This window comes from Cervus elaphus, chromosome 1, assembly GCF_910594005.1.
Source record: "Cervus elaphus chromosome 1, mCerEla1.1, whole genome shotgun sequence".
NCBI classification, from domain to species: domain Eukaryota; kingdom Metazoa; phylum Chordata; class Mammalia; order Artiodactyla; family Cervidae; genus Cervus; species Cervus elaphus.
Genome location: NC_057815.1, coordinates 89,914,529 through 89,939,648, shown reverse-complemented (window position 1 = coordinate 89,939,648; position 25,120 = coordinate 89,914,529). Strand labels below are relative to the sequence as shown.

The window sequence follows — 25,120 nt, the reverse complement described above, 5'->3', positions numbered from 1 at the left end:
ATAGAAGGTCTTGATTAGCCAGGCCAATCTTTCTGTTTTAAGCATAGGTCACAGTCTTAGCTTTCTAGACAGCCATTGCATCATCTTGTTGAGTTAAGATCCACCTCCTGGTCTAGTCATGGGGGCCAAGGGATGGAAAAAAAAGTAGAATAGAACATTAACTCTGCCCTCTGAGCTGGGCCTGGAGCTGGGAAGTTTTGATAGGAAAAGGTGAAGACAGGGGTTAAGAGTTTTGAATGGAAGTGTACTTTGACGATATAACTCTTCGTTTCCCTGCCCCTGTCTCTTCCAAGTTGGTTGTTCCCCTTTCCTGTGGCGGGTTCCATCAGGAATCAGGTAGAGACGATATAACTCTTCGTTTCCCTGCCCCTGTCTCTTCCAAATTGGTTGTTCCCCTTTCCTGTGGCGGGTTCCATCAGGAATCAGGTAGACAACACAGCCTCTTGTCCTGATCCCTCCTAGTTTCTCATTCTTAATGACTTCGCCAGTTGCTGCCAGAGCCAGAAACATAGAAAGAAGTGGATACCATGCCTCTTTGCTGAAACACTGGCTGCCTTCTCGCCTCCCTTCTTCTCCTGCTGCAGGCCTGCTTTTCCTCTCTCCCACCCCCCTCCCCAGGCAGCACTCCACTGATGGGTAGCACTTCCTCAGAAGATGAGGAGGAGTTTCCATGGACCTGCCTCTTAGGAATGACAGCGATGGTATAGGTACTTCTCCAGGGGGTTTGTTGAACTCATTGATTCCTGAATGAATGTAATAAATATGTTTAATTTATAATCACTGACTCTGAGGACCTCTCCATCAATGGGCAGATGAGACACAAGTTTGAGAATGTATTTAATGATGGGCAGAGGAAATGCCATACCTGGATACTATGGGATCCTTGACGTGTCACACTGGTAGTCTTGTCCCCAGGTGACTTTTTTATGTAGTGGTTACTTCTTGAGGACAAGGTGCATACCAGAAGTATGTGTGGAAGGTTGAGAACGGAAGAGCATTGTTGATCATGTTTTCAGACACAGTAACAGTTGATGAGGAAGTTTGTGACTGCTTACTACATACACATGTGGTTGCTTTTCTCTTTTTTTTTTCTCTAGCTGATATTGGCACTTATATTTCTAATTGTATCTTCATGTGCTCCAAAGAAAGACCCCATGTTTTCCTTATTCACTGATGCATACCACATCTTGAGCTTCCCTTGTAGCTCAGTCAGTAAAGAATCTTCCTGCAGTGCAGGAGACCTGGGTTCGATCCCTGGGTCGGAAAGATGCCCTGGAGAAGGAAATGGCAACCCACTCCAGTGTTCTTGCCTGGAGAATCCCATGGACGGAGGAGTCTGGTAGGTTCCCAGTCCATGGGGTTGCAAGAGTCGGACACGACTTAGCGACTGAAGCACCACTACCCTACCACATCTAACACAGTGCTTGCACTGTATAAAGAAGAGCTCAGTAGTAATTGGAGGAAGAAATCAGTCAGTGAGTACTCCAGTTGAATGATGTCCACTGCATCTTGAGTGTGGCCTGATCATTTGCTGTGCTCTAGAAGTGCTTCTCAAACTGGTGAAGGACCATGTCCCATCCCTCCCTCCACCCAGCCTGTAAAATACAATAAGATAATGTCATAGAAAAACAAAATAATGAGGTAAAGGCTTGCATTTTGCATATCTTTTTAATATTCAGTTAGCCATCTGTAAAATTATGGAGTGTGATTCCTGTAAAAGTTTCTAAGGGTTAAGTTTAAAGATTGCTCCAGTTCTTGGGGGAGTCTTCTGGTTCTCGAATAGGTATACTCCGGGGACAGGGTGATTCAGGCAGTAGGTGGACATGAAGGAATGAGAGGGACTTGGAGAGTAAAGAGAAAAAGGAAAGGCACTTGTCTGGAATGCTGAGTCTCCACTGAACTTTTGGATAAAGCACAAATCATATAGATTGACTACATTTATGCTTTTGCGCTAAAAAGCGATGTAGAAAATTTAGAAGTGGTACATGAATACAGAAGGAAGGGACAGACTGAGAGTGGTTGCCTCCAACGTAATACAAACTAATGCGCTCCTGCCTCTTCAGAAATAGCTGTCTGCTTCTTTATAGTCAAAATGTTCTAAGCACCGTTTATTTGGGTGCTATGTTAACCCTCCCTAGAATAGAAATATGATGAAAAATTAGCAACATTTTAATAAAATATTAGAACTGGTAATTAAAGTTGTGGAGCATGGGTGGTAGGAAGTGATACCCATTTTTTCACTAGTCACAGGACTTTTAAAAAAATTCATGATAAAATGATTTCTGTTAGATCATTGGGGTTAGGCGTTTAGAAGTAGCTATGTTATATGTTTGCAGCAACTTGCCAAACGGGGTTTTAAATTAATAAGGGAAAAACCAATAAAACAGTGTATTCCAAAATGCTTAAAAGGTGGGGGTGGGGGAGTAGGTTGACCCTGTGACAGTCAAACAGTCTTAGGAGAGAATACCTGCCCTTCGTGCACAGCGTTGGTTTTTATCAAGTTTAGTTGCTTAAATGGGGGAATTGTTCAGAACAAGAAATTCTTCCCACCCTGCATCTGGGTAATTACTTTGAACCAGGCACCAGTGCCAGGTGTGACTATAAGAATACGAAGTGAAAAAAAAAAAAAAAAGAAGAATACGAAGTGAAGCGATGTCTGCCCTCAAGGAGCTCTCAGTCTTGTTGGGAGAGGTAGGTGGAGCCAGAGCATGCTAAAAGGTGTTCAGTCCTGTAATCAAGTTGGAAATTTAGTGCTGTTTGAGTCTTGATGGAATTGACTAGGTAACCTGGGGAAGAGTATGGGGAACCTTCATAGACAAAGCAACAGGATTGGTTTATATGATGTTTGTCTTACAGTTTTTGATGTTTAGTACCTAGACATGAAAATAGCCCTGTATTCAGTTACAAGAGATGTAGGAACTAGAGGATGAACTACTAGATTCAGCATTCTCAAGGATTTTCAAACGCTAGTCAAAAGGTAGCAGTGGTGACAAAACTCACTGTTTTTCTTTTAAAGAAAAGTGGTGTTTTATTTGGGGTTGAACATTAGAATACGTGAAAGAAAGAAAGACATATTTGAACATAATGATGTAATTTCTGGATTTAGCAGACACTGAAAAAAGTTAAACATGCTAACTATTTGGAATTTAAGTTGTTACTAGTTTGGATAAATACTCAGAATAAGATTGTGAAAAGGTGGTAGAAGGACTTTGATTCATTCTGAGTGGAAACATTTAATAGTGTAGGAGTTTCCCCCATGGTTCTTGACAGACAGACAGAACCGAGGGGAGTACACTGCCTGACAGAAGGAAGGCCTTTAAGTAGGGGTATTACAGATTTGGTGTGATCAAACTGGAGGAATTTGTGGACACTATAACAGCTAGAGTTGGTAAGGGAATTAACTAGTAAAATCTTGGAGAAATAGCAGCAAATCGGATTACTTAGAAACAGAAGACCCTAGAATGATGACATCATTGTTTATATAACAATCATTTGTGAAAGTTTGAGAGGTTTTATTTTGTTTTGATTGGAGGGCCTCACTCAAGAGTACCAGGATTATGCGTGAGACAGCAGCAACCAAAGATTAATGTTCTAGTCGGTTCTTAGGCCTTGGAAGTCCTGTGCTTCTGTTCTGACATCTACTGAGAGAAAACTTTTCACCCATCATCGTGTAGATTGAGAATCCTGAAACCTACCCATAAGCAGTAGTCTTTTGTGATTTTGTGGACATTTTATAAAGTGTTATTAGCTCTACTTAAAAATGATTAAAGCTTTCTTTAGGAACTTTACCTCTTAAGTTCTTCTGAGACTTCTCTAGTTAGACAAGGAATGACTGACATTCATTTACTTAGATAAAGCCCAGGGTGTCCTAATCAGAATGATGCCTTTAGTTCGGGATCAGACAGAAGGGGTGGCATAGTGAGGGAGGGCTGGGGAACTCTGGTAAATAGAATATGAGTAGTGAAAAGAAGTAGGTTTTTCTCCCCTTACTTCTTCAGGAAGTAGTTGAGACTTTTAAAGAAAAGAAGATTCTTTTAGAAACAACATGAATACATAATAGAAGTTTTATCTTACACAGCTCAAAGAAAATGAACGGCACCCTGGACCACCCAGATCAACCGGATCTTGATGCTATCAAGATGTTTGTGGGCCAGGTTCCAAGGACCTGGTCTGAGAAGGACTTGAGGGAGCTGTTTGAACAGTATGGTGCTGTCTATGAGATCAATGTCCTGAGGGACAGGAGCCAGAACCCTCCACAGAGCAAAGGTAAGGAAGGGCTTGGAATTTACGTGTATTTGCAGTCACGCGCATGCTCTCTCATTGCCGGGATGCTCTTGTGGTCATGGCGGTGGTGTTGGGGGGGATATGACTGTCTTTTTGTTGCAGCTATATCTCCCAGTCCAAACACGTTTAATGGCTTAACAATAAAATAAAATCCTCATGAGTGACATCACAAGGATAATTTGTAAGTTGGATCTTGGGCAGTCATTTTCAAGATCTGTAAATTCAAGAGACAGACTCATGTGAGTGTCTCATTTGATCTTGGTAATGGAATGACAGAAATAAAGTTGAAGTAAACCAACCATGTAGGTTGTTTTTTAGTATTTTAGCTAGGGTAAGTGAAGAGAGAAAGACTGTCTAGGTACTCGTGGGTTTTTGTTAGTGTTACAGAGGCCTTCTGGGGTGGCTTAGCAACTAGGAGGGGTTTGTTTGTAAATCACCTGCTTGTTATAGCCCCAAAGTGAACAGGGGAAGGAAGGCAAGCTGCCTCCAGAAATACCCAGCAGAGGAGAGGGTTTATAGGACTGATAGTAGATGAGGTGTTAGCTTTGCCCCTAGACACACAGAGATATACACTTGTTTTCCCAAATAACCCATTTCAGAGTAATTTTCTGTGAAAGCTTTTCTATAGTACAGATGTAAGCAAGCATGATTGTCATGATTGAAACCAGCTTAATAGCAGAAGGTCTAGAGCTGAGGAATTATTTTCTCTTTGTGGCATAGTTAACCAAAAATAAAAGGTATTATAGTTTCTGAAAATGACTGTCAATGTAATATACAGTAATTTAAAATTTTAATTGCAGGGTGATTTTAAAAGAAATCTATATCATATCTTACGGGACTATGGGCCTAAGATTTACAAAACACACTTGCGCCCTCCAGTCCCCAGCAGAGGTACAGAGCACAGTCTCAGGGTCTTCTCAGTCAAGTGCTGTTGGACATGTAATTGCATTTGATGAGAACCAGGAGTCCAAAAAATGGATACTAAGAGATCCTTGCTCTAAAGTCATTTTATAATTTAGTAAATGATAATTGTGTTTAGGGCGTGTGGTAGAAACTGGCTGCAGTGTAAGGCCTGTCCTGAGAAAGCGAGAGCTGTAGACTACAGGCTGTAAGAGGGCGCGGCTGAGTCTGCGCGCCCAGCCCGCCCCTCAGCGCCCCGGGGAGGGCGGGAGCCTGTTCCTCGGCGCCCCGGGGAGGGCGGGCGCCTGCTCCTCAGTGCTCCGGGGAGGGTGGGTGGAATGGCATGGTTCTGTGGCCTTTGTAAGGAAGGTCATCTTTCCCAGAGAAGTTATAGGAGCAGCTAAAGAAGAATTTTAATAAAACCAGGTGACGATAGCAGTAAAGAAAATGGTAGAAAATCTTTTTTTTTTCCTTCCTTGTTAGATTTTCTCCATCTCCCTCCCTCCCCTCTCCCCACCCACCCACCTATTTGAATAAACCCAGCCCTGGCTTTTGACTTTCAGTGTATCCCTGGAGGAGGGAGTGCTCTTGGAAATCATCTGCTTTCAACGGACTGGTTTGATTTCATTAAGTGTTGTTTATTGCAGGGTGCTGTTTTGTTACATTTTACACCCGAAAAGCTGCATTAGAAGCTCAGAACGCTCTTCACAACATGAAGGTCCTCCCAGGGGTAAGAAACTCCTACTAGTAAGTGGAACCGTGGTGGCTTTGACACATGGAACACACTTATGGGGGGAAGTGGTGACTGCCACAGGATTTGATGTAAAGGAGGAATAAAGGGAATGTTTCAAAGAAGATAGATTGAAAGTACTTCTCAGCCAAGAGAATTTTGACTTGTTGACTCACATTCTATTTTGAGATTCTGTTGAGAGATAATGAGGCAGGCGTGAGTTCAAAGACAGTTCTTCCTTTCTTGGGTGCGTCATTGCAGCGCACGGACTCTGGTTATCGCGCATGGGGTTAGTTGCTGCCAGCCATGTGGGCTCTTAGTTCCCTGATCAGCAGGCAGACCCACGTCCCTGCATCGCAAGGGGGATTCTTAGCCACTGGGTCACCAGGGAGGTCCCCAGAGACACCTCTTAAAGCTCAGTTTTGGTATTTCCTTTAGAGGCCTCATTTGTGTCTCTGAATTTCCTCAGTGTGTGTAATCATAATATTCACATGTCTTCCGTTTTAGATGCATCATCCTATACAGATGAAGCCTGCCGACAGCGAGAAGAACAATGGTAAGCAAGCACGTGAGCAAGTCCTCCCCTTACGAGGTTTCTCCTGGAGTATTTGCTGTTCTCATGGCATTTGGATTGTCTTGTGCACTAATTGATCTTTTGTTGAGGTATAATTGACATATAACATGTTAGTTGTACAACATGATGATTCAGTATCTGTGTGTTTTGTGAAATGACACTGCAGTAAGTCTAGTTATCTGTCACCATACATAGTTAAAAAAATTATTTTTCTTGTGATGAGAACTTTAAAGATCTACTTTCTTGACAATGTTGAAACGTACAATGCAGTATTAACTATAGTCACCATACATCCTTGTGGCTTATTTTAAAACTGGAAGTTTATATATAATAAGTTTATTAATGCTTTTTGACCTTCTTTACCCTTTTTGCCTCCCTTCTTTCCCCTTGCCCCTGACAAGCACCAGTCTGTTCTCTATGAGCTCAATTGTTTTTTTGTTTGAAATACCCATATTTAAATTAGAGCAATACAGTATTTATTTTTCTCTGACTTAATTCACTTAACATAATGCCTTCAGGGTCCATTCATGTTGTCACGAATGTCCAGGTTTCATTTTTCATGGCTGAATAATAATCATGTATGTATAGAATACCCCTTTTTCTGTATCCCTTCATCTGTTGATGGATGCTTAGGTTGCTTCTGTACCTTTGCTGTATAAACATGGGTGAACATAGATCTCTTCAAGTAAGTGTTTTCATGTTCATCAGATAAATATCCAGGAGTGGAACTGCTGGATAATTTGGTAGTACTAATTTTAATTTTTTGAAGAACTTCTGTACTGTTTTGCACAGTGGCTGTACCATACAGATCCTGCCAGCAGTGCACAGGGGTTCCCTTTTCTCCACATCCTCACCAACACTTGTTCTTTTTTGTCTTTTTGATAATAACCATTCAGACATATGAGATAATATCTCGTGGTTTTGATTTTCCTTTCCCTGATGATTAGTGATATTGAGCACCTTTTATGTCTCTGTTGACCCTGCATTGGAAGTATGGAGTCTTAACCACTGGACCACCAGGGAAGCTGCCCATTTTTAAATCAAGTTGTTTTTCTTTTACTGTTGAGTTCTTTAAGTTCTTTATACATTTTACATATTAACTCCTTATCAGATACATGATTTGCAAATACAGTAGATTGCCTCTTTATTTTGTTGATGGCTTTTTGTTTTTTTGCTGTGCAAAAGCTTTTTCATTTGATGTAACACCACTTGTTTATTTTTTGCTTTTGTTGCTTTGCTTTTGGTGTCTAATCCAAAAAAATCATTACCAAGACTCATGTAACGGAGTTTACCAAGCCCAACTCACCTAGGCGTTTCATGGTTTCAGTTTATTACTTACTCAGAATTAATGCATTTTGAGTTAAGTTTTGTGTCTGATGGAAGATAGAGGTTCAGTGCTGTAAGTAATCTGTCATCTGAATTGTTCTTTAAAATAAGCATGGTAAATAAATGACATAAATAGAGTTGACGGGGAAACATTACAAGAACATCTGAGAGTGAACTGGAATGCTTTTAAACTGCATAGTTTCTTATCAACCAGAGTAAGGAGGGGAACTAAGGAAATTCCCTCCCTAAAAAATTAGGAAGGAAAACTCAGTCCTCAAGAAGATAACCAGAATATGAAAGTGGACAGTTACATTCACTGAATGTGTATTGTGTTTCTTTTGTCATGTCAGGTAAGTGTGAAAACTCATCCTTCGGTAGAACAGTATTACTAGTGAGAGCAAACTTTGCCAAGTATGAGGCAAGATGCTGAGTTCTTGGTATTTAATACCTGTAGCAACCTCTGAGGTAAACTTTGCTCTGTTAATCACACGAGGAAACAGGCACAGAATGGTTACGTAACCTTCATAAGATCATGAAGCTACTGTGTTTCATCTGAGTGCTCCCAGTTATGGTTTAAGAGCAGGTGCTGAATTATGGGGGAAAATGCATGTTAACGTCAGGGCAGCAGGTCACGAGGCGCAGGCCCGGTGCCCACCGCCGCCTGTAGTGATGGCCCAGCGTTTGCTCCTCACTCTCTCAGCAGTGGAAGACAGGAAGCTGTTTATCGGCATGATCTCCAAGAAATGCACCGAGAACGACATCCGAGTCATGTTCTCCTCGTTCGGGCAGATTGAGGAGTGCCGGATACTGAGGGGGCCCGACGGGCTGAGCCGAGGTACCTTTAAAAGCACTCAGCTTAAATTTGAAGTCTCTTTTTAATTGAATCAGTGGAAACCAGTGATCTCTAGCCACCATGGGTGATACTGTCACGATGGAGAAGGTTGAGTATGGTGGTGTGTTTCTAGGTCCCATCATGATTCCTGTCGACTGATCCCAGTTCCCCCAAGGAATCTGCACTCTGCACCTAAGTGTCATGCATTAAAATTCTCTGTTTCTGTCCTTGGAGAGATTCTGTGCCAAAATGGAAGCATGCCTTTCACGAGAGAAACTAGAGAATGTGATTCCTCCTTTATCTCTCAAGCACTCTCTCTCCTATTTGTGCTTCCCTGATTTCTCACTGAGGCATGTATCACCTTGTTGTAACACATCATCTTCCCCACTAGATCATGAGTTCCTAAAGGCAGGAATCCTGTCTGTACTGTTAGCATGGCACTTGGGCACATGGTAGGTGCTCAGTGAATGTCAGTCAGATAAGTCATGGAATGAATGGACGAGTTATTGACTCTTCTCTTACCAGGTTGTGCATTTGTGACTTTTACAACAAGAGCCATGGCACAGACAGCTATCAAGGCAATGCACCAAGCGCAGACCATGGAGGTAGGGGCGGACGAACGAAGGGGACGCTCCCTCAGCCTGAGCGTGCTGGGGCCATGGCGCACCAGAGCCGGCAGCGTGCATAGCGTCTGATCGCCCTCAAAGTCGCTGTTTGCTAAGTCACTTCAGTCATGTCCAACACTTTGCAACCCCATGGACTGTAGCCCACCAGGCTTCTGTCCATGGGATTTTCCAGCCAAGAATACTGGAGTGGGTTGCTGTTTCTTCCCCTCCAGGGGACCTTCCCAACCCAGGGATCAAACCTGGGTGTCAGTTCTCCTGCATTGGCAGGTGGGTTCTTTACCACTAATGCCACCTGGGAAGCCCTAAAAGTTAAGCCAAACATCTAAAACACTGGTGCTTTCTTTAAAATTAGCATATTGCAACTGGTTAACCCTTTTAAATTACCTTTTGCCACTTGTGTCTATCAAAGAGGAGAATCATTTGGCACTTAATAAAATGAGAATGCGGCCTATGTGGCACTGGAAAGGAGGGTTTCCCTCCATCCAGAATGAGGAATTTGACCCTTTGATTTTGGTGTTTTTGTAGGGTTGCTCCTCCCCCATGGTGGTAAAATTTGCTGATACACAGAAGGACAAAGAACAGAAGAGAATGGCCCAGCAGCTCCAGCAGCAGATGCAGCAAATCAGCGCGGCATCTGTGTGGGGAAACCTTGCTGGTCTAAATACTCTTGGACCCCAGTATTTAGCAGTGAGTCTTTGTGGTTTGCTTTCTGCAGGCTGTGCAAGCTCCCAGCTGTTTCTTCTTCTGCTGTCCCTAGCTAACATATATAATGGCACTCACAACTTTTAGCATATCCAAGTTTTACATAAAAATTCAGGCAACACGATATTCTTTGTCACATTAGCCTCGTGTGTGCACTGGCTCAGTCTCTCTTGTCACACATCATTGGTTGTATCTTGAGCTTCTGCTCCAATTAGAGTGAAATCCTAATTTCCTAATACAAAGATTTAGAAACATGTGTCCCTGCCCCCAAGAAATAAAATTATTGGGGAAGTCTTAGCTACCAAGTATCTCTCTCCATCTGTCTCTCTAGTAGATGTAGAGGCCATCAATAAAATCCTTCCTGAGCCTTCCATGAAGAGTATAATAATAGATTTTCCCATCGACGGAGAGGTCAAGAGATTAACATGGACATTATTAAATGAGTTTTACAGGTGTCTTATTTGAGTTCACTAAATAGTAAATAGATTTCCTTTAATTTGAATTCTCTCTTGTCAAGTTTGAGTCATGTAATCCAAAAGCAGGCTCTAATTTGTTAGATTTATTAGGTCTGCAGTGTATATTACAGGGGATTATCACTGCTTCAGCCCTCAAAAGAACCACAGGTGGCACAAGACGCTTACAACCGTCTTGTCTTTGAATCAGAAAGAACAAGTCATCTGTGAAGCTACCAAAGAAGGAAAATAAACGGTGAAACCACTAGATTAGTATGGATAGTCTAAAAATACACACACAGAAGTATAGTCATTCATTCCTCATCCTTTAAAATATTATTTTATATGGTGATTTCTATCCCTCAGTACTGGGTTTTGACTAATTTGATGCCCTCTGGTTCCATGTTTCTAACATAATAGAAGAAATCCAAGTTTATCCTTGCTGGTATTTCTCTGAAATCAGAAGACCTAGATGGTTGTTATATCTCTGCAGATTAAATTTTTCCTTGGTGCTAGAACATTGCTTAAAAGTTGAGAAAATTCAGAGATTTTAGTCTTCTGCCAGAATGATAATGCTTTGAAAATTATCTCCGTGATGTGTGCTTGCTTTTCTTAGAGAGTTTGGAGCCTTCTTTTAGGGAAGACTCATCTTTCTGTTGTCACTGCCACATCTAGCAGGCACATGATGGTATATGTTGAGAGCTGTGGCCTCTTTGTTTTGGTTAAACGTGATCCCCGTCCTAAGAGCTGGTTTCTTTTAGGGAGGAAGTAAAGTGCCAGGTACAGTATGTACAGTCCACTAGTTGGGACTGAGCTCATTGGCCAGGGTATTTAAGAACACAAAAATAAAGACATGTGAGAGTGAATGGACTGTGTGGTAGCACGTCATCATTAATTAGGACGTACTAGAATGTGTGAACTTGAAACTAGAGCAGTAGTTCTTAAATCTTCGAGGTTGTGGAGGCCTTTGAGAAGCTGATAAAATTCTATGTGTGTACATTCTTTCATTCTGCTTCTGGAAGTTTGTGAACTTCCCTGAAATGCCTGTAGACTAGAGAGATTCATGATGACAGAGGAGCCAGGTCAGATGTTTATAGGAATGGATAACAGATTGAACAAAAGATCCAGAAACAAGAATACCAGCCATTCATTGATTGGGTTTGAATGGAACAAAAGGTTTCAGCAGGTTGCTTAGATCAGGGTTGCAGTTTGCTAGGTACAGGGTAAGGCCGTGGAGATTCGTAGCTCATAGACAGGTGTTCTTGTTTTATTAGTTATGGAACACTCATTGAAAGAGAATGTTCCCTGGATGAATGCGGACTGAGCCATCATTTGGTCATCTGCAACAGTGAGATGAATGGGGCTAGATGAATGCATAGTATTCTAATCACGACGAGGTTGATCTAGTCACAAGTTCATCGTGGCTGGTAAAGGATACTCCAAGAAAGAGCCTGAAATGGTCCCATTTGGTATTTTAAATAGTTGACTAAAGTAGAAATTCGGCCTCCAGATGAGAACAGCCTACAAAATAAGGTGTGTGGACCTACCAAGGAGAATTGGGGAGAGAAATCAGACGTGGCAGCCACCCGTCTGCAGACGCTCCTGGAGGTGGACTGCCCGGCTGCCTGGGTTGAGCCCGTCTCTCCTCTCGCGCTGTCCTCTGCCGTGCGGCGCTGTGTTGCCGGGGCCTCGAGCCTGGCTTGGCGCTCGGCCAGCAGCTGTCTCCTGGGCCCGGCTTTCGCTGTGCTGTGTTGTCCTGTGCTGTCGCAAGCCTCGTGTTTTTGTTGTGTTGGCTTGGGCTCTTGTCTCCGACTCTTCTCTCGGGGCCTCTGCACTCTCGCTTTGCTGTGCTGTAGAGTTATCCCAGACGCAGAGCCAGCCCTCACTCTCACTCTTGTTCTGTTTTTTGGTGTAATGTCTAGCTTTATTTGCAGCTCCTTCAGCAGACTGCCTCCTCTGGGAACCTCAACACCCTGAGCAGCCTCCACCCGATGGGAGGTAAGTGTTTCGCTGCTGTGGAGGAGCAGCAGCAGCCAAGCCAACCGACGCAGCTAACAACAGTCTTGAGAGTTTTCTACTCTTCATGTAGAAAAAACAAATTTTTTTTCCCACTCATTACATAAACCTGATATAAGATGAACATCCTGGGATTCAACTACCTTTTCTCTCGAAGGAGGCTCTTTTAGTTACTGATGTCATATTGCTCTGCAGTTGTCTGCTGCTCCCCACCCCTTTAAGTCTTTAGTAAGAAGAGCTGTTAGTACCTGCAGACTGTCTGCAACCACTTTGATAAGGAGAAAATTGCAGGAATTATTTCCACAATAAAGTGACTTTTCCAATGGTTCTCAGAAGAAAAGTCTAAGTTGGCTTCTGTGTGTGTGGCTTGCCCTACAGCTGCTAGAACCTCGGAAGTCAGTGTCTTATACATGTTATTCCTTAGGTAATTACTGTTTTTGGTGTTAACACACACCAGAAACTTAATTTACAGATACCAGAGTTGTTAACAAAAGGCGGCTCCACAGTCAAACCCGAGGCAGGGACGGGGCCACTCCAGAGCTGCCCAGCCCTGCCCCTCCATCGGTGGAATCCGGCTCGGCAGGTGCATCTGAGGAAGGGCTAGTCTTAGGCAAGGTGCAGTGCGCCACTGAGAAAGCTTGATAGTTTCATTTTTTTTGTCCCAGGTTGCTGTGTTTTCAGAAAGTTGCTAGATTTTAAATCTGTGCTGTAGCCTGTTTGTTCTCGTCAGTTCTCCACCCCTACCCATCTGCCTTTCCGTTATCCAGTGAGTCGTTTGCCGCACCTTCTTGGTGCACATTGCTGGTGCAGTTCAGATTTTTTGCTCTCCTTTTACCAGTGTCGCTAGGTTCTACTTGGAGGTCTTTTCCCCAGTGTTTGTTTTCTCTTGTTTTTCTGATTAACCTGCTTTTCAGGCGGTGGTTTTTCCTTTGTTCTCTCTACTCTTGCAGTTTTCACGTCATTCCTCCATGGTCTTCTGGATCTCTGCTGCATTTTCTGCTTGGTTCATCTCCATTGCAGAGAACAGATCCCCTGTAAAGTACGAGTGAGGGGCTCAGATACAGATTCACTCTCTGCCTCAGGCTTTGGCACTGTTCTCCTCAATCTGCCTGGCTCCATGGTAGACCACAGAACCCAGCCCTTTTTCCCTCGTTTCCTCATTGCCCATCCATTTATTAATGCTCACTCACTTGGGCTGGCCTGCTATTGTATTAGACATGTCTTACCTGAGGAAATGTCAAGTTTCTTAATGAGTTGAGTGGTATCTGAGTCTTTTTGGAGCTCTGTAATATTGCCTGTAAGGCTTATACCTAGAACAGTTCCTCTTTGGGATGAGCCTTCTGCCTGTCCGCACGGTCATTGCTGGAGTGGATATAGGGCACTCTTATCTGCTGGCTGATGGCTTGCTTTGGATGTTGCAGGGTTAAATGCAATGCAGTTACAGAACCTGGCTGCCCTAGCCGCTGCAGCGAGTGCCGCTCAGAACACACCCAGCGGCACCAGTGCCCTCACCACGTCCAGCAGTCCTCTCAGCGTGCTCACCAGTTCAGGTGAGCATGGGATGGGGCCGGGCCTGCGGGCTTTGGGCAGAGCCCCACGTGAGGATTGTGTCCTTCTGGAGAACAGTTAACACCCATTTCCAAAGGGGTCAGATCATGAACAGTAAAGTTTCAAATGTCTTCTGAATTAAGAGCTCTCTCACAGTTTTCAGTTTGTTGCAATCATCACTTCTGTGTACCGCAAGAACATGTTGTTACCAGAATCATTAACTGGGGCGAGTGGGGCGGGGGGTGGGAACTGGAAGCCTCCTTACAAAGAGAATGAACAGTTGAGTGATCCAGCTTGTGCTTTGGCGCCTGCTGCCGCGAGAAGGCAGGTGTTGGTCTCAGTCTGACTGGTGGGTGTCTGACAGCAGGGTCCTCACCCAGCTCCAGCAGCAGCAGCTCCGTCAACCCCATCGCCTCCCTCGGAGCCCTGCAGACACTGGCCGGAGCCACGGCAGGCCTCAACGTCAGCTCTTTGGCAGGTGAGGGCCGGTCCCTGGATGCCATCCGGTCGCTCTGTGCAGGTAGCACGTTTTAAACTGCTCTGGTAGGGACACTTAGAGTGAATGATCGGGATGGCCAGTGAAGTTATAGAGATGGTCGTGGGGTTTTGAGTCAGACCTGACCCTGTCTGTTAACTATCTGTACCTTAAGACCACCTTTCTAAGGGCATTTTCTCGTCTGTGAAGTGGGACTAGACTACTCTGAGGGTTGTCAAGTTAAATGAGAATACAAGTGAAGTGCTGAGCACATCACGTAACACAGTGTCTGACACATAGTACACACTCAGTAAATGTTAGCGGCTATCTTGATGATAGGATTTGCCCACATCTGTCATACAGTGTATGGACTCATTTCAGTCCCCAGTCCTGGGACTGTTATTTTACCACATTCCAGTTCTTAGGAGAAAATGGTAGCGAATCCAGAGAAGAAGTGGGGCAAGTCACGTGTCAGTGGTATCACTTCTTGCGCAGGTTGGAGGATGAGCTGCCTCTGGGTGTGGCAGCTTTAAATGTCCCCATTAGCCATGGGCCCTGGTGAGTGTCCTAAGACCTGACCCGTCAGATGGCTGCTCCTTCTCCGGGAGAGGCTGAGGATGAGATGACAGGGTGTACTTTGGAGTTTGTCTTTCGTGTCAGTTGAGTCTTTCCGATTTGTTGACCGCCCCCCACCCCCCACCCCCCCAGGGATGGCTGCTTTAAATGGCGGACTGGGCAGCAGCGGCCTCTCCAACGGCACCGGGAGCACCATGGAGGCCCTCACGCAGGCCTACTCGGGGATCCAGCAGTACGCAGCCGCAGCTCTCCCCACCCTGTACAACCAGAACCTGTTGACACAGCAGAGTATTGGTGCCGCTGGGAGCCAGAAGGAAGGTGAGTGGGGAGACGGGGGTCAGGGCGGGGCGGGCACAGCCTCCGCAGCAGCGCCGGAAGGCAGGGCAAAGCCCGGGAAGGCCGGGTAGGTGGTCAGGCCGGCACTGGCCTTTGGCATTGTCAAGGGTGCACTGAGAAGCCGGTCTGCGTTTGGAATGCGTTCTGGTCATGGTCGTATCAGGACATCTGTATGCCCTCCTCGAGTGGGGCTGCAGCTTTCAGATGAAGAGACATACCGGCCTTGTTGTGTCTGATAGTGTTTGGCAGTCTGTTTTTGAGAGGACGTCTTCTCTCTCACAAATCTGCTAGAGGATGTCTTCTGTCTAGGTGTCCCCTTTAGCTCTGTCATTTGGCATTTTCCTCACTTTCTCATCTGTGCTTTTCCTAATTGAGGACAAACCGAAGGACGGTGAGACAGAGTTACAGCCTGTGGGTTGATGGAGTGGGGAGTATGTGCTTTGACACAGTATTAAATTCAGGAGAGGCTTTCTAAGCAGAAAGAGGTCTGAAAGTGGGCTTTCTAAGCAGGAGGAGGCCTGAAGGTGGTTTGTGTAAGTATAGGAAATCCTGCCGACATCTCTGTGCTCCTGTTTGACGGATTTTCATAGCCAGGAGCTGGCAAGCTCTAAGCGCTTGTGTAGGAAAAGGCAAGCACCCTCTCTTGCTTCAGCCCCAAGGAGTCCCGGTGCAGCACCTCCTCCCTGCTCTGAGCTGCACGTTTACCGCGTGCCCTGGGCTGTGTGGACAGGGAGCTGTTGGAACTCTGGAGACAGACAGTGAGCAGGAGCGTGAGGTGTTCCAGTGGCGCTCTGAAGAATAACGCACAGGAAAGCGGAATAGAGAGTGCCAGAAAGATAGCATTTTACATAGAAAGAGATTTCTCCAAGTTGACGTTTAAGCGCGGACCTTAGGGAAGGAAGGAGCGAGCCATGTGTGTATCTCGAGGAAGGAGAGGAATGGGGCGGAGGGGCAGCAAGCGCACAGACCACGAGGCAGCGTGTGCCGTAGCGTCTGACGACAGCAGGGAGGCCGAGGCGGCTGGAGGCTGGCCAGGCTGCAGTGGTGATAAAACTCTTCTCTGAATATGTGGTGCATGTATACAGCAGGGTGTCACTCAGCCATTAAAGAGAATGAAGCAATGCCGTTTGCAGCCACATAGATGGGCCCTAGAGATCATCACACCAAGGGAAGGAAGGCACAGAAAGATAAATATGATACTGCTTACATGTGGAGTCTTTACAAAATGCTACAAATGAACTTATTTACAAAACAGGAGTAGTCACTGATGTAGGAAACAGACATGTTTACAAGGGGGAAGAGGGGTGAGGAGGGGTAAATAGGGAGATTGGGATTGACATAGACACGCTGAGATACATCAGACAGACAACTAGTAAGGACCACTGTGTAGCGCAGGGGACTCTCCTCAGTACTCTGATGACCTGTATGGGAAAAGAATCTTAAAAAGAGTGGATATGCACATATATATATATCACTGATTCACTGAGCTACACAGCGGGAACTAACACCAGGTTGTAAATCAATTATACTCCAGTAAAAATACTTTTTAAAACTTTCCTTTGGTTGGGAAGTCCTTGAGGTGAAGAGGAAAACATATTCTGTTTTTGAGCTGAGTTGTTTATCATATATAGTGAAAGTCGCTCAGTTGTGTCCGACTCTTTGCGACCCCGTGGATGATGTAGTCTGTGGAATTCTCCAGACCAGAGTACTGGAGTGAGTAGTGTTTCCCTTCTCCAGGAGATCTTCCCAACCCAGGGATCAAGCCCGAGTCTCCCCCACATTGCAGGCAGATTCTTTATTAGCTGAGCCACAAGGGAGGCCCGAGAATACTGGAGTGGGGAGCCTGTCCCTTCTCCAGCGGATCTTGCTGCACCGGGGTTGTCCTGCATTGCAGGCGGATTCTTTACCAACTGGGCTTTCAGGGAAGTCCAGTTTTTTATCATAGGCGTGTATTTTAAAAATACATATTTACTGAGGCCCAATTTACATATGGTAAAATTCACCCTTTGCTGAATATAGCTCTGTGATCCCTGACACGTTACTGCCACCATAGGTGTAGACCACTTCTGTGACCCCTAGAGATTCCCTCATGTCTCTTCCTAGGCAGTCCCTGCCCCCACCTGCCTCTGGCAACTACTGACCTCTTTGCTGGCCCTCTAGTTTCTAGGCACTCTTTTTTTTTTTTTAGTTGTTTTTTTTTTTTTTTAATTGAGATTTTAATCATACAAGACTCAGATCTAGAACTTGGAACTCAGAAATACCTCCAATTCAGTGTCTGTTCTCCAAGCTGAGACAGTCCTATGCCCCATTTTGACAGGAAGTTATCACAGTCATAGTTGCCTAGTGAAGCTCAGTCATGTCTGACTCTTTGCGACCCCATGGACTGTAGCCTACCAGGCTTCTCAGTCCATGGGATTTTCCAGGCAAGAGTACTAGAGTGGGTTGCCATTTCCTTCTCCATAGGCACTCTTTTGAAACCCATTTTACTTAGAATCTCTTGCTACTGTTTTTTGCTCCAAATGCAAATCTGCCTGCTCCTTGCCAGCATGCCATTCTCCCACAGGGTCAGATTCTGGCCTCTGTCGGTGAGACAGAGCGTGAGAACGGTGGACAGTAAAGAGGGCAGGGCCCTGTGTCGGTGATCGCCCTTCAGCTCCCTGCTTGTGTTTGGAGAGTCTGCTTAGTTCTCCAGACAAGTTTCTGTGTTTTGGGGATGCTGAGGGTGTTAACACAGGTGGGAATGGGACTCCGTTGGTGCAGGGGGAAGAGTGTGCTTGACCCAAATACTTTGTCAATCAGTGGGAATTTTGCAGGTCCAGAAGGAGCCAATCTGTTCATCTACCACCTGCCCCAGGAGTTCGGAGACCAGGACCTGCTGCAGATGTTTATGCCCTTTGGGAATGTCGTGTCTGCCAAGGTTTTTATAGACAAGCAGACAAACCTGAGCAAGTGTTTCGGTATGCTGGTGTTTCTTCTGGTATCGGGAGGGTTAAGTGTTTTTACCAGTGAACAAGAAAGAGAAGGGGCTGATAGCAGGAAGAGCTGAGTTTGACTTTGCTTAGCTTTAGTTTAACTTTGCTTTGAGTAGATTACCTCATTTTGAGCCTCAGTTTATTTTTTCATTTCTCTAGTGGGAATGGTGATTTGTACCCACACTGTCGCTCCAGAGGTAAAAATAATGTATGGAAAATGGCTTGGCCAAAAAATACTTTAGGATACTGTGTAGATGTCAGCTGATACTGTTAGAAACCTGATTTGTTTCATGTGATGTAATTTCAAGAAGTCTTCTTCCTGCTGAGAAAAATTGAGATTTGAAACTCAGCTCATGTAAGGATCCTGTTGCATAAGGAGGACTGAGGCTGTCCGTGCCTCCTCACGCCCCTCACTCGGTTTCCGCTTGGACACACAGGTTTCGTAAGTTACGACAATCCTGTCTCGGCTCAAGCTGCCATCCAGTCCATGAACGGCTTTCAGATTGGCATGAAGCGGCTTAAAGTGCAGCTCAAACGTTCGAAGAACGATAGCAAGCCCTACTGAGCGTGCTCCCCTCTTGAGACTGGAGTGAGAGGGTCTTCTGGTAAGTGGGGGAGGAGCACCCTTAATGATTCGAAGCCCTGAGGCTGTGTGTTGACAGCCCTGGACCCTGATCCCTGCCACTCTCGCAGGCACAGCTTGCCCTGAAGACTCGGCTACTGCCTTCTGTGGGAATTGCGCTTCGTACAGAGGACAAGTTTGTGCTTTGGTTTCCAGTGTTTTACTTTGGAGTTTAGGTGCCATATCCTGAGTTGTTTTTTTTTTTTTCCTTTATTTAAAAGTTTGCTGTGTTTGTAACCAGTGTGTGTTGAGAAGGACCAACATCAAACTGCCCTGGGGGAGGAGGGGAAATGGAGAAACATTAAGAAAGAGGATCAGAATTTGCCCCAAACTATCCCAAGAGAGAGGACGAAGTCAGACGAAAGTGGACCCCCAGAATCTTCCTGAGCACGAGAGTGGGTGATGTGAGAACTGATACCCAAGAGCTTTTTGGGGACAGAGCAGGTAGGATTGGCTTTGGAGAGGGAGAGTGACTTGGAACCCGGCAGCCCTGGGAGCTGGAGGCTGAAACTCCTCTGTAGCCGCCTTCGGTGGAAAGTCTGCGTTCTTGCCAGCGATTTTTTAGATTCTCATCTAGGATTTCTGCCCCTCTTACCTAAGGAGGGGCTGACAAGTCTCTGGAAATAAAGCACCTATTAAATTAGCCTGACATGCAAAAAGCAGGGATTTGTCATCCGTTACCCAGCCAGCCATTGCTGTTGGATTGGCCCTTCCTTCCTGGCTGGTGGCTCTTAGGAGGAAGAAGCCGGTCAGAGAGGTCGTGTTTCGTTTATTTCAACACCAGACCCTTAGACCATGGCCCATGTCTACCAGGTCCCTTTAAAGGTGGCCTCTTGGGAAGCCACTGTCGGGCTTCCTTTTTTGTAATTGACCACAGCAAGGAATGTCACTTCCACCCCCAACCACCATTTTCCCGTGAGGGTAGACCCAAGAAGGGCTTATGGTATCTGGCAGAAGGGAGCACCTCTCCTGAGCAGAGTGATCAAAAGCCGTCAAGTTGGGGGAGGAAGAGCCTGCTTCTCAGTCAACCTGAATCCTAGGGTCCCTTTGAGCTGGTGCTGCATTTCCCGGCGGCCAGCACTCAGTACTTAAAAGGATTAAGCAGTCCGCGTTAGCCTCCTTGGTTGAGACGGCCCGGGCGTGGCGTCTGAGTGGAGGCGGGCCCCTCTTCTGACCGCTCCAGCCCTGTGCTCCGCTCTTGGTGACAGAGGAGACGTTTACAGCCTCCGTGTGGGTTTAGTGTTCATTTACCTCAGTATTACCGTGTTCACTTTTGTCCTCGTGCTTACAGTCAGCTCCCTGCTGCCTCCCACAGGCCTCATTCTTGCCTGTGACCCACACAGCCTCGGGGCTCTGCCTCTGCTCCAAGAAGCGCTGTTAGTGGGGAGGCCCGGGAAGGACCTGCTGTCGGGAACGTGGCCCTGTCAGGATATGACCCTTAGCCAAGGCCAGGGACCGAGTGCCTGGGGTCCTCAGCCTCGCAGACGTCAGCCCTGCCCCCTAGCGGCAGAGGCGCGACCACAGGGGTTGGTTTGCTGTCAGTCAGACGGGGGCGCGCTCCTTGTCACGCTGTCCTCGGGCCTCAGACAAGCATTGACCGTCTTGCTGTTGTGCAGGTAGTTGGTGGTGGTGGATTATCCCATTGAAGCTGGGACAGCTGTTCCCTTCTCATAGTGATAACTTGGGTCTGTTGTCCTCTAAGAAACATGAAACATACTTCTTAAGCTGAACCACGTAAACTTGAATTCCGCGCACTGGGAGAAATGTGTCCTGTGTTTCAAGGATAAAACTGTTCCAAAGGCTTCCAGGGTCATGATGGGATTTTTTAAATAAATGCAAAAAATAAAAATAAAAAAGAAAAAAGAAAACAAAAAAAGAAAAAAATGCTAGGTTGGGGAGGCGCTGTTCTGAATCCCAACCGGCTGGAACCAAGAATGTCGTTTCTATTTTTATAGAAGTTTTATACAGCTCCGGGGTGGAGAATATTTATTACCTAAATTATATCTCTGGAAAAGGCCAGGATTTTGTAGAATCCAGAATGTGATTGTTGTACACACAGGGTGCTGTGTATGATTGAAACTACTGACTTTCTGTGGCCGTCTGCAGCCCAGCCAACCCGCCCGCGGGGGAGGAGTTAACGCTGTGAATTGGCGGAGGAGAGAGCTGTGCTCCCCAGGCTGCTGCCGGTGCTGTGACCGCTCACCTTCTGTTCTGTCTTCCTCCTTGGCCCGCGTGGGGTTTTCCAAAGCCCGGAACTCCACTCTGCGCCCACCTTTGTCCCTTTCCCTCCCTCCTCCCCCGTTTCACTGTTATTTGCATACCTGTTTGTCCTGGGCTCCAGGGACCCCTTCGCTATTGGCATGAAAGTTAAAGGTGTAATCAGCCTGCCTCTGATACCAGACCCTGAGGCTTCATACCTGCTGTGGGTTCTCCTTTCCAGAAGGGGTGCGCACCTCGGTGCAGCCGGGGAGCCCAGGCGCTTCTCCCCCCGAATTCCCACAGCAGTGCTGCCCTGGAGCACAGCTCTCTCCCGGGGCCAAAGGTGGCGGTGTGTAGAAGCTGCTCCCCCTGCCAGTCTCACGGCGTCAGAGGGTTCAGCTCGGAGAGGGGGGACTCGCAGTCTAGTCTTAAGCAATCCTTTTCTGTTGTGTGGGGGTTTCACTTACATAAATGTGTTTTCTGCTGTAGTTTTGTTTCTTCCTTGGGTTTCATCATGAAATTGATTTGCCTTGAATGCAGCCAGACACTGTCTCCTGGGTCCCACAGGAGTGGCCAGGGCCCGTGTGGAAGCTAAGAGCTTGGATTTCCGGCAACAGAGGGCCGTCCCCATGGGAAGGGGAAGAAATTCTGGCCCTCTCCCCCAAAGAATTCTACCCGCCCCCGCCCCGGCCAGCAGCTCCAGCTGCCTCCCTGAGTCTCGACCGGGAGTGGGACGAAAGGCTGAGGCCCTGCTCCGCAGCAGAGCTGCTTTTCGGATGCGTTTGGGCGCTTCTGGGGAAATCCAAGCCTTGGGCTCCCCCTGTCTCTGGCAGTCGGATGTCCTCCTGGTGTCCTCCGTGTCCTTTTGACTTCCCCTGTGTCCACTGTTAGCATGTGCGACGGTCGCGTCATCGCCCCCCCTGCCCGCCTGCGCATTTCAGGGCCGCACACAGTGAGTGTCCCGCTCTCTCTCTGTTTGGATGCATTGCTCTGTGTAACTCAGTGGGTCTCCCTCTTTCTGGTTTGTTTTTTTTCTAGATTCCTGCCGTTTGTTCATCGTTGTGCCTAAAGCATGTCGATGTGGCGTCAAGTACATCGTCCAAACCCCTGTCTCTTCAGCTTCTCTGATGCTTGAACTCTCACCTTTGACCTTGTGTTGACCTTTGATGCTGACGTGTATTTTTATTATGTTTGTTTCTTTCTTTGTTTTTTCTTTTTTCTTTCCTTTTTTTTTCTTTTGTGCTGCCAAATTGGTTTTGCTAGAACGACTGCTGAAGGGGAAATATTTAAACTTGCATTTGAATATAAAAAAATCTATTTTTCTAGAACTTCATAAGATAACCACTTGATTTTGTGATTCCAATCCTTTGTAATTGTCTTCAGAGCAGCCCTACTAGCACATACCGCGTGGTGTTTGTATTTCTGTGGACACACAGCCAGTCCGTTCCTAGGCTTCGTTTCTCTGTGTGCGTAGTTTTAAAGACAACTTTGGAGTAAACAATGAAATAAAAGATGTCGCTAAAACCTTTGAGGCTCCTGAGCACATTTTGCTGATACAGTTTGTAGGGCTTGAGGAGACCGCATGTGTTCCTATTTTTGTTTTTTCTGAGTTCTCAACTGCAGAAAACCCCTGAACCCTTTTTCCTTTTTGACCGCCGGCTGCAGCTTGGGCCCCAGGCCAGCCCCCGCGCTCCCGGGGCTCTGCCCTTGCAGAGGGCAGAGGGTCTGTGGGTCCCCCTGCCCCCAGCCCCGCTGCGCCCGCCCCCACACCTGTTCCTGCAGTCTCCACAGCAAAATGTGATACTTCCATTGTTTTTGTTTTCGTATTGTTTTTGTTTTGAATTTTTTCCTTTCCTACTGAGATGATGCCCAGAAAAAACAAGCTCTGCATGTCTCCTGCTGTTTCTTCACACCCTCGTATATATCACCTTCACCTCTCTGTTTTCTATAGTTTGTGCAAAAACTGACCGATTTAAAAGGGTTTCAAAGAAGCTGTTTTAAATTGTTGTGGGTTGATTTTTTTTTTCTTTCCAAGATTGTATCGTTTTATTTTGAAGTGGCAACTTTCTCCTCTATTGCCCTTAGAGCGTTTGCCTGTGCACTTAGACTGTCTCCTCACATGGCCTCCAGGCCTCGGGGGGCCTCCGGGCCGGCTGCTCTGCTCAGAGACGGGTGGGAAGGGGGTTCCAGAGAGGCGCAGGAGCAGGGAGAGCGCACGCAGAGGGTGGCTGTGGGCAGGCAGGAGGCTGAGCGCGCTAGGGGTCCCCAGAGGCGGAGGGCGCTCCCAAGCGCTCGGAGGAGGGCATGCCTGCGCTCGGCAGCAGCTGAGAAGCACAGTACTGCAGTCTTCACACTGTTTACAGCCCGGGCCCCCGCCGCCCCACTGCTCTTCACTGCAGCTCTGCTCTTGCTTAGCTGGTGGGGTGGGGGTCAGGGCGGTTTTTTGTGTTTATATTTTTGAATTGGGTGAAGAGCCAAATAGCTACTGTCCCCGGGTGCCAGGCAGGCCCCGGTCCTTGGTTCCCTGAGGGGAGCCTGCCCTCCTCTCTCGGGGCACCGTCCAGCCTCAGGGTCTGCAGGGACTTGAGTGAGAATGTGCATGGCGAAGGGCGAGGCCAGAGGAGACGTGAGGTCGCGGGGTGGGTCTGTGGAGGTCAGAGGTTGCAGGGGGCGGCGTTTGGGATAGCTTCCATCCAGGCCCTAGCGGCTGGTGGGCGAGCGAGCTGGGAAGTAGGGCTGTCCAGGGAGGGGTGGAGAGGGGGGCCAGGGACGGGGGGCGGGGGGGATGGTAGAAGCACTGTCTGCATCATCCACGCTGCGGGTGATGAGGAAGGGTCTCGGCAGGCTCTCTGCCCCGGGACCAGGCAGGCGGCCTAGTGTTAGCTTGGGGCCCCCCTTACCTGGAGGAGAGGGGGGCCAGGTGGAGGCCCAGAGGATGGTAGGCTGCTTAATTTCTTCAGAGGGGTGAGTGGATGGAAGGAGGCCAGGAACCCCAGCCTGAGCGAGACCGCCGCGCACCCCACAGTCTGACTGCACAGAGCGGCCTCTGTGGGCGGAAGGCGCCGAGGCTCCCCTTCCTGTGTTCAGAACCCATGTTTGCCAATACATTTTGCTTTCAATTCCAAGAGGAGCTCTGGGAAAACCTGTGGATAAAACCAAATGCCAAACGTTGGACGTTGTTTCCTTTTCCTTTTTCTCTCTCTGATTGTTTTAATTGTTCTGTGGTGGTTTTAATGGATTTGAGACCCTGGAGCGGCAGCTGCCTTTCTGATTTCCAGCTGCTTTTTGTGAATAATTTAAAAAGAAAAAAAAAAAAGAAACTTTACATTTTGGAGACAAACCTGTGTGAGTTTTTTATTGGTACAAACGTTGTATTTAACACTAGGGGTTTTGTACAGTTTTTTGCCTTTTCTACTAGAAAACAATGTAAAGTGATTTCACAATGTGAAGAGAAAAAATTGCCACTATGACCAAACGCACAGTCTGTTCTGCAGCAACAACGGGATTCAATCAACTCAAAGTCGTGATTCAGCCGTAGAAATGCTTTTTCTTTACCTTGTTTGAGCTTTTCCTTTCTTTCTGTTTTGATTTGCAAAAGAAAATGTCTTTTTTGTGTGAACTTGTGTTGTACTATGTAGAAAATTATGGATTTTACTTTAATGGTTTAAAAAAAAAAAAAAAAAAGGCAAGAAGAGCCCCTGTCGCTTTTCTGACCTGATCACAGAGTTTGTGTAGTGGATTAAAAAAGAAAAAAAAAATTGTTACAAGTTTGGAGCAAGGGAGTATGTGTTTAACAGGAATCTCCTTCCTTTTTTGTGTGTTTTTCCTTTTGTCCCAACTGGGAACCTAAATCTGTTTTAATTGCACAGACACACGGACAAAAAGTCATTTTGTATCTGCCAAGTGTGGTACCTTCTTTGTTTATTTGCTATTAAACTGTTTGAGAAGAA

General features: G+C 46.4%; 1 protein-coding gene across 15 annotated transcripts in view; it reads left to right on the top strand.

The window, feature by feature from the left end:
* Window positions 1-25,120, top strand: part of CELF1 (CUGBP Elav-like family member 1) — a 65,072-nt gene extending 39,952 nt beyond the window's left edge. For 6 of the 15 annotated variants that reach the window (XM_043911892.1, XM_043911908.1, XM_043911873.1 and 3 more), the window contains 13 exons: window positions 4,079-4,266; window positions 5,832-5,914; window positions 6,422-6,470; window positions 8,515-8,649; window positions 9,172-9,251; window positions 9,798-9,959; window positions 12,349-12,424; window positions 13,864-13,992; window positions 14,355-14,468; window positions 15,174-15,359; window positions 18,191-18,334; window positions 18,787-18,954; window positions 22,209-25,120. In XM_043911892.1, the coding sequence (XP_043767827.1) occupies window positions 4,079-4,266; window positions 5,832-5,914; window positions 6,422-6,470; window positions 8,515-8,649; window positions 9,172-9,251; window positions 9,798-9,959; window positions 12,349-12,424; window positions 13,864-13,992; window positions 14,355-14,468; window positions 15,174-15,359; window positions 18,191-18,334; window positions 18,787-18,914 (1,474 nt within the window). In that variant the 3' untranslated portion in view covers window positions 18,915-18,954; window positions 22,209-25,120. Of the gene's footprint in view, window positions 1-4,078; window positions 4,267-5,831; window positions 5,915-6,421; window positions 6,471-8,514; window positions 8,650-9,171; window positions 9,252-9,797; window positions 9,960-12,348; window positions 12,425-13,863; window positions 13,993-14,354; window positions 14,469-15,173; window positions 15,360-18,190; window positions 18,335-18,786; window positions 18,955-19,042 lie in introns of all 15 variants that reach the window. The other 9 variants (XM_043911900.1, XM_043911820.1, XM_043911830.1 and 6 more) reach the window with 9 other exon arrangements.